Source organism: Phacochoerus africanus, chromosome 10 (assembly GCF_016906955.1).
Source record: "Phacochoerus africanus isolate WHEZ1 chromosome 10, ROS_Pafr_v1, whole genome shotgun sequence".
In the NCBI taxonomy this organism is placed as follows: Eukaryota; Metazoa; Chordata; class Mammalia; order Artiodactyla; family Suidae; genus Phacochoerus; species Phacochoerus africanus.
In genome coordinates this window covers 67,386,155-67,399,693 of record NC_062553.1, presented here as the reverse complement: position 1 = coordinate 67,399,693, position 13,539 = coordinate 67,386,155, and the positions used below count along the sequence as shown (strand labels likewise).

At 40.4% G+C, this 13,539-nt stretch overlaps 1 protein-coding gene across 7 annotated transcripts in view; it reads right to left on the bottom strand.

Annotated features, from left to right (window-relative positions):
* RUFY3 (RUN and FYVE domain containing 3) overlaps window positions 1-13,539 on the bottom strand; it is an 86,575-nt gene that overhangs the window by 42,776 nt on the left and 30,260 nt on the right. For 4 of the 7 annotated variants that reach the window (XR_007130591.1, XM_047751726.1, XM_047751724.1 and 1 more), the window contains exon 2: window positions 6,060-6,113. The exons of the other annotated variants lie outside the window; for them this stretch is intronic. Coding sequence is in view for 3 of the 4 variants with exons in the window: in XM_047751726.1 (XP_047607682.1) it covers window positions 6,060-6,113 (54 nt within the window). In the remaining variant the exon portion in view is untranslated. The remainder of the gene's footprint in view (window positions 1-6,059; window positions 6,114-13,539) is intronic. 7 annotated transcript variants of the gene reach the window in all.

Here is a 13,539-nt window from a genome sequence, read left to right as displayed (position 1 = left end):
TACATCTAACCTGTAAAATACTGAGAGAGACAATTTTCCTTGGCCTTTTTACAACACTACATGTCTTTATGGGTTGGAGCAAGACTGCAAGGCCCTGAATGCTCTTAGGGTTGGTGTTTATGCAACAGATGGCCATGAGACATGAGGCTTTCCTCTCCCTTCCTATAAAAGCATTGCTTCCCCAAACTCAGCTCAACACAAACCACCTGCTTAGCATCTAGCTGGGCCTGGAGCAGTGTGTTCAGGAGCAACTCAGGGGCGAGAGGAACTGACACAAATGTATTGATGCTCAGGCTGCTTGCAGGGTTAAGGGTAATAAAGTCTCTTGTCTCTGAGGAGGAGTCATTTCTTTTGCCAGTATCCAAGACACAGTAATAGGCTCATTTTTTAGTTTGGAGGTAGCGTAAACCCCAACTTTGACAAAACCAAATGAGACAAAACAGGAATAGGGAATCCTGTTGGGGCTTAGTTGCTTAAAAATCTGACATAGTGTCCCATGAGGACACGGGTTCGATCCCTGGCCCCGCTCAGTGGGTAAAGGATCCAGCGTTGCCATGAGTTGTGGTGTAAGTCATAGATACAGTTTGGAGTTGCTGTGGCTGTGGTGTAGGCCGCCAGCTACAGCTCTGATTTGACCCCTAGCCTGAGAACTTCCATATGCTGCGGAATGGCCCTAAACAAACAAATAAAAAACAGGAATAATCTCTACCCTTAATTTAACTCCCTGCTCCAAATAAGAAAACTCCTAAAGCAATATGGGTAAAAGCAAGCTAAGTTCCAGCACAAGGATTTGAGGCAAACCCTAAATATGAAAACATGGACGAGATCATTCAGGTGGGGCATCGGTATGTGAAGGAAGTTAAGACTGGAGTAGCGAGTTCTTCCTAGGGGGAAACGGAAAACTTAGGAAGGCCAGAGTCAAATGCCAAATCTCTAAACTAGACCTGCAAATCCAGGAAGCAGGCAATGGGAACCACCACAGGTTCTGAGCAGGGAAATCATATGCTTAAAACTTTGAGGATGATTAGTCTGAAAAGGTTATGCAAAGTGAAATTTGAAAAATTTGGGGTAGAGGATCAAAACTGCTTACCTTGAGGAAATGTAGCTGTTAAGGAAACAGAAATCAAAAGTAACCTAATTTTTGCCCTGTGAGACTGGGATACTGTGCTTAAAAGGGAAGTGAAGAAAACTAAATAACTGTTTTGGAAGTAAGGGGTAAAAGCAGCTTGGTTTTGGATATAGTAAAGCATCCAATGATGGAGAAGCATTCTCAACATAGTTTTCATAATATAATTGTAGATACAAGTTAAAGTTCAGGTTGGATAATCACTAGCACATAGACAGTAGTAGTGATTATTGGAAAGAAGATCTTGGAGTTCCTGCTGTGGCACTGTGGGTAAAGGAGGGTTAAGGGTGCAGCAGTGTGGTTGCTGCGGTGGCGTGGGTTCGATATCCAGCCCTGTGCAATGGGTTAAAGGATCCCGGTTGCTGCGGCATAAGTCACAGCTGTGACGGGATTCAATCCTTGATGTAGGAACTTCCACATGCCTCAGGTGTGGGAAACGGAGGGAGGGAGGGAGATGCTTTGATCAGAGAAGGTAGTGTAAAGAGAAATAGAAGGCGGCCCAGCCTTTAGAGGGCGCCAACAATAGCAGGCTGGGAACAGAAAACAGCATAGTGACACTGCAGGAAGAACTCTTGGTGGCTAGAGCTGAAATGGACATATACCAGAGGGGCAGTACAGGATACTGGACTATCTTTCAAACTAAAGGTCACATCCGCTTAGTGGAATGTGAAATTGATTGTGTCCCACAGAGTAAGGGAGTATATTGCTTCCAGAAACGTTTTTTTTAATGGCTACACCCGCAGTATACGGAATTCCCAGGCCAGGGACTGAATCCGAACCACAGCTGCAACCTACACCACAGCTGTGCCAACACCAGATCCTTTTACCCACTGCGCTGGGCCCAGGATTGAATCTGGCCTCCACAGGGACCCGAGCCACTGCAGTTGTTCTTTTTTTTTTTCCTCTTTTTGCCATTTTCTTGGGCCGCTCCCGCAGCATATGGAGGTTCCCAGGCTAGGGGTCGAATCGGAGCTGTAGCCGCCGGCCTATGCCAGAGCCACAGCAACGCGGGATCCGAGCCACAGCTCATGGCAATGCCGGATCCTTAACCCACTGAGCAAGGCCAGGGATTGAACCTGCAACCTTATGGTTCCTAGTCGGATTCATTAACCACTGAGCTACGACGGGAACTCCAGGCAGTTGAATTCTTAACCCATTGCATCACGGCAGGAACTCCCATGAAACATTTGTTCCAGATATTTACAAATAAATGGTCTGTGCATGGTGGTTTGATGAAAAAGTATTCTTGAGGGACAACTTGGTTTGAACATTGGTGTGGCGGTTAAGAGCAGGAGCTCTGGAGCTGGTCTGTTGGAGCTGGAACTCTACCTGAACGCTTCCCCAAACTGTGTAACCCTATGTACGTTTCTCTTTTCTTTTTATGCTTTTTGAGACAGTTGTAGATTCACATGCTGTTGTAAGCAATAATAGATAGTGTGTACTCACCCTACTCGCCCCAAAAGTAACATCTTACAAAACTAGAGTAACTCATATATATATATATATATATTTTTTTTTTTTGTCTTTTTAGGGCTGCACCCATGGCATGTGGAGGTTCCCAGGGGTCGAATCGGAGCTGTAGTCACTGGCCGCCTATGCCACAGCCACAGCCACAGCCACAGCCATGCAAGATCCAAGCCGCATCTGCAACCTATACCACAGCTCACGGGCAACGCTGGATCCCTAACACTGATCAAGGCCAGGGACTGAACCTGCAACCTCATGGTTCCTAGTTGGATTTGTTTCCGCTGCGCCATGAGGGGAACTCCACTAGGAAAATTTCTTAACTTTGTAGGCTTTACTTTCTTTATCCATAAAATGATGATAGGGTTTTGAAGATCAAACAAGATCACATGTTAAAGTATTTAGAAATGCTTGGTATGTACTAAGAATAAAAAATTGTTAGCTATTAAAATTATTATAGTCCTCCATAAATAGCTTTAACATTTTTACATAATTGAAAATAAACCTTTATTTAATGTCTGTGCGACACAGTGAAAGATCTAAGTACATTTCTTAGATGTGTTCCTTCCATTTTTCAAAATGGCAGACATTAAGTGTGACCTTGCAAAATGTATCAAGGGATGAGTAAATAACCTTGATCAGGTAATAGTTCACACAGGAATATTATTTCCCTAATTCCAATAGCGTCCCAGGCGCCCCAGTGCTCAGCGAGACGGGCAGCAATCTAGGCAGCTGCGGACTCACAGAGTCTGTTTAAAAGGCTTGTAATGAGTACATACAGGAATCCAACGTTTATTGAGAAACTAAAGATAGTAAACCATGTGCCTTTTTATATTTCATTTAATCGTCACAATTTTCTAGTGAGTTTCAAAACTTTTAGTCCCAAATTAACAGCTATCCTTGAGATGAGATGTGAGATAATGGATCAGTATTGTAAGCATGGTACGATTCCACCCTAGGAAAACATTTCATATTTTCTTTTTCTACTAAAAGGAATATACAGACGCTGAGTATAAAACCAACCAACGATCAGTGTAAGAAATCAGTTCACCAGAAAAACCCATCTTGCTAAAATCGAAACAAAACAAAAACCAAACCCCGAATCTGTGACCTCCTAGAGTTTCTTTTTTTTTTTTTTCAGTGTCAACTCTGCTGCTTAGAGTTTCTGATTTTAAAAGGCAGTTTTGCAGGAGGTTAGAAGTCAGTGTAACACTCGGCCTATTAAAAGGCCAACTCTTATGACACATCCACATCAACAGATAAGAAACAAATTAAAACAGCTCAGCAGTGAAGGTCTCCTGAGATGATCTGAGTCTACATATATCATCAGCTTTCTCCAGTCTGACTCAGGTGCCTCCCCAGATGCTGAGCTGCTATGGGCACTGTGTGGGTAACACTCCACAACTCATGTTCATTCTTTTTTTTTTTTTAATTTTAATTTCTTAACTTTCCATTTTAGTTTGACTTCCCCCCTTTTTAAAAATTCTATGGTTGATTTTCATGTTCATTCCTGTTAAAAGTACTCATTTACACAAACTCTAAGTTATGTAAACAGTAAAATTCTAGCATTTCATATAACTGAAAAGAGACGAGATGCAGAAAATTACATAAAGAAGACAGGATGAAATGACTCAAAAAAATTTAACAAGTAAAAGCCATTTTCCTTCCCCTACTCTGATTTTCTTTTTTTTTTGAACTACATTCCAGAGAGACTTTCCTGTAAACAGGTTTTTGGCCCACATCACCATACACCACTTGACTGGTAATCTACTAAGGTCACCAAAGTAATACAATTCACACCTTCTAGATTTTCCCTTTTTTATTTCCCCTATGGTAATAATTCACAAAAATTCCAGCAAAAAGAAATGAAAAAGAGGAGGCTGACTCTCATAGTAAGCATGATTCTTGCAGTAGTACCTCATATCAAAGAAATGCCATTTTGCAAGGGCTAAGTCATATGGAATAAGTCTCTAAGACGAGCACAGATTTGTTGGCCTTTTTATGCAACATTTTTCTTTAGAACCTAGTCTATTAAAGGAATCAAAACCTTAAACCTGTCTGGTGCCTGGTTAAAATAATAATAACAGCGAACATAGTAAATAGTATTCCTTGAATGAATCACACCATCCTCTTTTTTGTCTTGTCTCTGAACTGTCCATCAACTAGACAATATTGATTTTCTTCATTGAAATATATATAACTAATTGTATTAAATGTAGAATCAAAGATGGACTATGAAGATAGTTTGACTATGGGGAGTGAGATGAAATTCAGGATAATTAGTCATTCAAAGTAAAGTGCGGAAGAAGAAACTACTGGGCATCAGTGGAGAGAGAAAACTGCCTTGGTTTTTTTTTGCCTAGAGTGACCAACTACCGAAGACAACACTGTCCCAAGTCTGATAACAGATACTAAGAGTTTAGGGCAATATCTGCTCTCAAGGCTATTACACTTTAATTAGGAATATTATTAATTAGGATATTCTCTAATATCACGAGAATTAGAGAACAAGCAAAAAGCCGTAAACTCCGAGTTCTGCGGGACTTGAGTGAGTGGAGAAATGAATGTGGGCTGAAGCTGTGAGGGGGGCTTCATGGAGCTGAAGGGGGTGCAGGGCAGGGGGGAGGCTGAGGGCAGCTCCTCGTCCGTGAAAAGGCCAGTGTGGGCAGAGTGGCGGTGGGAGGTGTGCTAGGAGAGTGTCCTTGGAAGCTGGGAGATGGTTAGCTGCCTAGCCCAAGTGGGAGACTGAAAATGATAAAGTGCAGCCAAACTGCAGTTTATCCATTTTTATTATAAAATGTGTAAATCACCTTGAGCTCCCTAAAGTTAGGTGCCAATCACAGAAGAAATAATTATGGGTTTAAGGAATCTTCTTACATCAGAACATATGTGCTGATGCTATTCCACCAGAAAGGAATGCTATTAAATGACAAAGCTCAAAATGACTTCACGTAATGGGAATCTACAAATCAGAGCACATTTCAGACCAAATACTTGAAGTCCCTGGGATCTCTGTTTTCAAACTGTTTGTGGAATTCATAGAAATATGTATAATATATATTTTTCAGGAGTGATTAAAAAACTTACATCTTCCCTCTAACAAGCAAATGAAAAAACAGCCATAGAAAAATGATGTAATCGTGAAATAAAATCCCCTTTGAACATGTTATTTCACAAATATCCCAAAAGAACAACATAAACATGTATTAATGCCACTTTACTTGGAACTATAAAGATTTCAAATACAAGGCTCTGAAAACCCTAATCTTGCAAGAAATACCTGCATGGAAAATCTGGCAAATTTGCTTACTGCTCCAGTTACTGTCATGGGAAATAAAACCTAAAGCGGACACTTCCTCTTATGGAAAACAATCAAAAAGTGGTTAGAAAATTTAAAAAAAAGAAAGAAAGCAAAAGGAAAAAAGAAAGAAAGGGAACAAAAGCTGAAAGATGTTGGCGAGGCACGCACCTTCTGTATCATCGCGCATTTGCTCCACCAAATCTGTCAAATCCTCCCAAGAGTCTTTGCAAACGGCAAAAAGAAAGGAAAAGAAAGATAAAATGTCATGCAAGCCAAGAAAGAAAAGTATTATTAAAAACAAGGTTTCAAAAGGGATAACTGAAAGGGAGATTTCTAGAACTCTTTGGGCTTAACCCAGAGATTAGCAGTGAAAAGCGCTGGGAACACACCCATGGAAGAATCTGACACTAACCAAGCAGAGGTAACAACTATTGTGTCTCAAAGCTACGACTAATAATTTCAAACCTTCTAATAAAGTGGGACAAAGATTGATATCCCACAAAAACGTAACATTTTTCCCCCATTAAAAACCAAGTTTAGGTTCTTTGTATTCTAAGTGCACACAATATTGACCTCATTTAATACTTATTTTGATCCCTTCAGTGAAGCTGAAAAACACATGAAATGTTTTTTTCAGACTCAGGCCAAACAGCATGATGCAAAACTAGTGATTTAAAGCAATGAAAGAAAAATCTAAAAACCCTTCCTGATGCCTTCCACCCTGACAGCTCTTTTCCCCAAAACAAAGAGAAAGGAAAAGAAGTTTTTCGAAGACAGACAAAATAAACCACTTATAATTCAATAAAAACAGACGATTATTCAAAGTATAGTATTCTCTCCTCTTACTATAAATTCTGTGTTCTTGTACACAGAATAGTACATGTGAAGCAAAAGGACAACGTCAAGATTACAAATATAACAGATACTGATATTATAGTGGCTTCTAATGTTGTCTTAAAGCTGTAAGATCATTATTTGTTCTGAAATAAATTTTGAGAACCTATAGAAATTTTTAAAAATGTATTAACTTCATCTTTTGGTAACTCTGAAAACATTATATTACAAACCACTGCAATACTCATACTTAAGCTCACAAAATCATGTGACTTTTATATGTGTAAATACATAGCTAATAAAGGTAAATTCTCAGAGCATGAAGCATGACAAAAATGAGAAAATGGGCAAAGAATACTTTGCCCATGATAAGCCCTCTTTCTTGAAAAATTTATCATTGGAAGCCAACATAGGGTCTGAAGCAATAACTTGGAATAATCACCTAGAAAAAGAACTTACCATTTGTCCTATTCTCACTAGTTCATTAAATCATCACGGTAATTAAATTGGTTAAGTTTAGTTCTCATGTTGCAGTGATTTTCCAGTGGACTGGAACGTTACATTCTGGTGTCAAATAAATGGTCAGTTAGTCTACAAAGATGTGTAAAAAAAAATACAAATATATAGAAAGTTGAAATTTAAATTTAAATTGAGAAAACAGGGATGCTGATGGGGATCTGGTAAGGCAACATGTGATTAAAATGGAACTTTTTGAAAACTACATACATCAAGATTATTGGTTAGGTCAGACACAAAGAGAGGTAATATAAAAAGAAGGCAAATTTTGGAGTTCCCTGTGGTGCAGCAAGTTAAGGATCCAGCACTGTCACTGTAGTAGCTCGGGTAGCTGCTGTGGCACAGTTTCTTGCATTGTTTTGTTTTTTAATTAAAATTTTTTTTTGGATTTTAAAAATTTTTAAATGATTTTAATTTTTTCCATTATAGCTGGTTTACAGTGTTCTGTCAATTTTCTACTGTACAGCAAAGCAACCCAGTCATACATACATGTATACATTCTTGTGGCACAGTTTCAATCCCTGGTCCTTGGAACTTATATATGCTGTGGGTGCGGCCAAAAAAACCCAAAAAACAAACAAACAAAAAAAAGAATGCAAGTATCTACACACTATTACACTTGTACTACCTCCCAATTCAAAAGTCTAGAAATTAGTGATTTAGAAAAACAAGCACAAGAGTACAGCTTAGAGAACTAGGAATAAATTCCTAGTTTCCATCAACATCCCAGGTAAGTACTTTATAAACAGAAGTAGGAGAATACAATGGCTCAGAGAACAGAACCAAGAGTGGAACACCTGGGCTCATGTTCCAGTACCTGCTCCACGCCTCATGGGCTGGATGACCTTAGTTCAGATACTTATCTCTTTTTCCTCAGTCAGTTTCCTATAAAACAGGGCAAAGAACGGTACCTATCACTACAGAACTGTTGCAAGGAGTGAAAGAGTAAACGTTGGTTCAAAACCTTTTATTGGAATATTTTCTGGCCAAAAATATTTTGAAGTTCAGAATTTTTAAAAATTTTATTTTATTTCATTTTTTTTTTTAGGGCAACACAAGGCATATGGAAGTTCCCAGGCTGGGGGTTGAATCAGAGCTGCAGCTTCTGGCCTACAACACAGCCACAGCAACTAGGGATCTGAGCCTTGTCTGCGACCTACATCACAGCTCATGGCAATACCAGATGCTTAACCCATTGATAGAGGCCAGGGATCAAACCCCCATCCTCATGGATACTAGTTGGGTCCATTACCACTGAGCCAGGATGGGAACTCCAAATTTTAGAAAGGTACAATGGTACATACTGAGGCCCACCAACAAGCAGAACTAGCAGCGCCTGGGGTAGCATTTCACAATCGAGCACCTTAGTAATTCTGCAGGAAATAAATGCATATTCACATTAAACAGGATGAATAAAGACTTACAAATAGCCTCAAGTAAATTGAGGTCATGTTTTAGCATGCAATGAGTTCAGGCAAATTTATGAAAAATGCTTTTGGTTTTCAGAGTTTTTTGGATTTTACAATTGTGGATCTGGGGGAGCTCCCATCGTGGCTCAGCGGAAATGAATCTGACTGGCATCCATGAGGACACAGGTTCAATCCCTGGCCTTGCTCAGTGGGTTAAGGATCAGGTGTTGCCAGGACTTGTGATGTAGACTGCAGACATGGATTGGATCCTGAGTTGCTGTGGCTGTGGTGTAGGCCAGCAGCTATAGCTCCGATTCAACCCCTAGCCTGGGAACCTCCAAATGCCAGGCGTGCATTGCTAAAAACAAACAAACAAACAAACAAAAATGTGGCTCTGTATGCTGTAGAGCACTTAGAAAGTGTTTCATACAGAAAAAAAAAAAAAACGCAATAAGGGGCAGCTATTATTTCATAGTGAATTAGTATTAAAATACATCATATATATTTACATAAATGATTTTCAAGAATAATCTGATGATGATGTAATATGCTACAGGTTTATATTATGTAGGATTATGGACTCACAGGATCTACTCTTTTAACCGTCAATTTAGTCTGCTCTATACCTATAGGCTTGCTATATGACTTTGTGAAAATCAATAAGGTGACTTCCTATTTTACTCTTTCTTTTTTTTTTCTTTCTTTTTTAGGGCCACACACACACGGCATATAGAGGTTCCCAGGCTAGGGGCTGAATCAGAGCTGTAGCTTCTGGCCTATGCCATAGCAACATGGGATTTTAGCCGCATCTGTGACCTACATCACAGCTCACAGAAACAACGGATACTTAAACCCACTGAGCAAGGCCAGGGACTGAACCTGCATCTTCATGGATACTAGTGGGGTTCAAAACCTGCTGAGCCACAAAAGGAACTCAATTTCTTTAACTAGAAACTGTATTTGTCACCTAGTAAAATAAAATCTACTTGTTAAAACAAAATATAAAGAACCTCCAAGTCTTGAGCAGGAGCTCTGGAAAGGAATTTCTGGGTAGAAATGGATGACGAGTATGAGGAATCCCTCTGACTTTCTCCTGGGCATGTCCCATCTATAGAGCACTTTTCTGTTCCAACAAGACATATTTTGTGTTTCGTTTTTAACACAAAATTTAAAATGATGAGTGCCAGAGTGATGGAATTAATGTAAAACAGCCCTCTTCTCCTGCTCCTCTGGAAGGTAAGAGGTATGCTTTTTCCTTCTCAAGTTGTTCTCTACTTCGCCTTGGCATGCTTGGGATTTTATTGTAATAAAGAATGGACTCCATCATCTTCCTTAATAATCCCCAGAGAAGGATTTACAAAAGGTTTTTTTTTTTTTAATTGTGCCCTCTGGAATACGTTGTAATTATTAAAACAACAATAACAAAAGAATCTAATGCATGAATCAAAGAGGTGGGTAGCAGGCAGCATGGCCAATTCTTGTCTCTTTCCCAGAACATTTCATCTTTCTAGGGACAATACTTTGCGGCCTTAAGCATGTTTCACCTGGTCTAAAAGCTGTATTAACTTTAATTTGTATCATAATACATATTCATAAATTGCAAAGAAGAATAACCTAAAGCCTGGCTGGTTGATACAGAAGACAGGTCTGGATTAAAATTTTGCTATAGATAATACATAATTCAGAGTTAGCAATCGGAATTGTCCCAGATGTGCCCTATAAATGTTAAAGCCAGGGTAATGGGGAACCTCCAAAGTTACTCTGGCTAAAGAGACAGCCTCAGTTCCCATTCAAAACACTTACGGGAAAGGACTGCACAGCTTAGAAATGCCAAGTTGCAATGCATTGGCATCATAGTGTGTGATGCCATGAGACTGGTGATGCAACATCAGGACCATGACTCCACTCTAAACACCTGCATTAAAAATGCTGCTCCTAACAGACTCTATCATCTTATTTTTAAGATGCATACGAACAAAAACATTTTTAAAGTCAGGAGATAAGAGAGAGAGGCTGGAAGTGTACAAAGGCCCCATTAGGAAGAATGGCTTTGAGGTTCACTGAACTATTTTCCCAGCTACTATCCTGTTTGAGTCTAAGAATGAATACATGAGCAGATTAATTTAGTTAGTTCTGGAACTAATTTAACTAGATGGTACAGTAAAACAGTTGCTTTTATGGTACACAGTGACTCAATGATGACGTAGTGTGGTCTATAGAAGGGGCCTTGGCTTTGACATTGGGCCCTGCGTGGTTACCTTTTTTTCTCTGGACAAGGGAACTGGCTGAAGTGCCTTCCCTTCTGAGAAGCACTTGAATGGACTCAAAGTGCCTCTCCATCCTTTATGTGCCCATGCTTGTGAGATCGCTCTTGTTAGTATATTCACTTTTCAGGTGTGTTATTACTATAGACGAGCCAAGTTACAGTCAAGTTTAAAGACAAAAATAACCAAGTTACACTGTCTCCTTGGGGCTAGGTGTCTTTGATTTAGAGTGCTACTTTTTTTTTTTTTTTTTGGTCTTTTTGCCATTTCTTGGGCAAGAAGGAGGAGGTTCCCAGGCCAGGGGTCTAATCAGAGCTGTAGCCGCTAGCCTATGCCAGAGCCACAGCAATGCGGGATCCGAGCTGCGTCTGCAACCTACACCAAGCTCACGGCAACGCCGGATCGTTAACCCACTGAGCAAGGGCAGGGATCGAACCCGAAACCTCACGGTTCCTAGTCAGATTCGTTAACCACTGTGCCACGATGGGAACTCCTAGACTGCTACTTTTTAAAAGTTTATTACAGTTTCTTGGAGGAAAGTCTTTTTGAAGCCCCACTTAACTGATCAAATAACTCTTTGAAGGACTGTTGTGAAAATAAAAGTTAGTTTAAGAGAAGTACTCTGCACCTCACAGTCAACTTTATAAGAAAACAGTCAATTTTATAAGAAACCAGTGTGTGCCCTATATTCCGATTTGGCTGCAAACTGGAGCCCTCTAAGTTTATGTGCCACAATTACTCAAAGGAAATAGAGGGAATGGGATTGGGAAAAAAAAAAAAAAAAAACGGAGTTCCTGTCATGGCGCAGTGGTTAACGAGCCTGACTAGGAACCGTGAGGTTGCGGGTTCGATCCCTGCCCTTGCTCAGTGGGTTAACAGTCTGGCATTGCCATGAGCTGTGGTGTAGGTTGCAGATGCGGCTTGGATCCCGCGTTGCTGTGGCTCTGGTGTAGGCCGGTGGCTACAGCTCCGATTAGACCCCTGGCCTGGGAACCTCCATATGCCACTGGAGTGACCCTAGAAAAGACAAAACAAACAAACAAAACAAACAAACAAAAAACCCACTAAATATTAAAAAGACGGAAAAAAATAAGTCAATGTAAATAGACCATGTGGCAAATTTAACAGCTGAGGTGCTATTAAACTAACAATAATATAATTATGTTGGTAACATAAACATTAGCAAATGAACTGTCAAGCTAATTTTTAAAAATGCTAACAAGTCCTGTTCTAATAAACCAGTAATTTAGGCCAACATCTATCTTCTCCCCAAATTATAGTAAAAAACAAAAATATCAGCAAAAAAATACAAATGGTCCTGGAAAAACTAATATTAAGTGACTGTGATATTGCGATTTATAACAAGAAATGTATTTTCATCCCTAGTCCCTGACATGGGGTTCCTGAAACCCTGTGAATTCCTAAGTGCTAAGAAACTAGGAGCATCTTTTGCTCTAATGAGGTGACTCTGGGTGGGCTCCTGGATGGAAGCTTGCCCCCAGAAAGCCCAAGCCATCATTAGAAGCTTGGAATTATCAGCTTCCCTCTACTCCTCTGGAGAGATCGGGGCTGAAAATGGAGCTAAGAATTGGTCTTGTCCATGTGAAGAAGCCTCCTTAAAATCCCAATAGCATGAGCTTTGAACACTTCCAGGTTAGTGACCACATTCACATACCGGGAGGGTGACGTATCCCAAATGGACAGGGACAGAGGTGGCTCTTGCACCCTGAACCCCCCAGACCTCACCTTATTTGTCTCTTCAGCTGGCTGTATATCTTCATCCTATATCATGTCCTTTGATAAACTGGCAAATGGAAGTAAGTGTTTCCCTGAGTTCTGTGAGATGTTTAGCAAATAATCAAATTCAAGGGAGAGGAGGTTATGGAAACCTCCAATCTACAGCCCAGTCAGATAGACGTTGTACTACATACAATTGGCAGGTGCAGTGGGGGTGAGGGTGGCGGCCATCCCGTGGGACTGTGCCCTTCACTTGTGGGATCTGATGCTACCCAGGCAGATAGAGTCAGAACTGTCATCCAGCTGGTGTCGCAGATTTGCTTGGTATTGGAAAAACTCTCCCACATTTAATGACTGGAAGTGTCAGAAGTGAAGCATTATGCGTGAAAGTAAAAGAGATATACAGGAGGAGAAATGCAGGTTTCCCCTCTATAGTTATCAACATTCGAGTTATTTACTAAGGCAGTTAGCACAGTACAAGAGATACGAGGATGAAATATCCAGAGACACTGCCCTGGAGGAGAATGAAGTAACAATGACATGAGGTAAAAATCAATTGGTATTAGAGATAAGAGAAGATAAAGCAGATTCCTAAGTTGGGTGAGCAGTTGGGTGGCACAGGGCCTGAAGGGGAGAGAGGGTGAGGAAAAGGAGCATCCCTCACACCAGAAGACCCGTTGCCCTCTTGCAGGAATGGCTGCAATGGCAACAAATCACATCTCTTGTTCACTGGACTTGAACTGAGTGGCTGCTGCCCAGAGAACAGGACTCCGTGAAATTCTCAGATAAGATGCAGTATATGTCACGTGCACCCTAAGTCTTGCAGCTCTAGGAGAAAGAAAAAAAAAATTCCAGCCGCCTTTTCATCCCAGAAAGCAAACTTCAGCA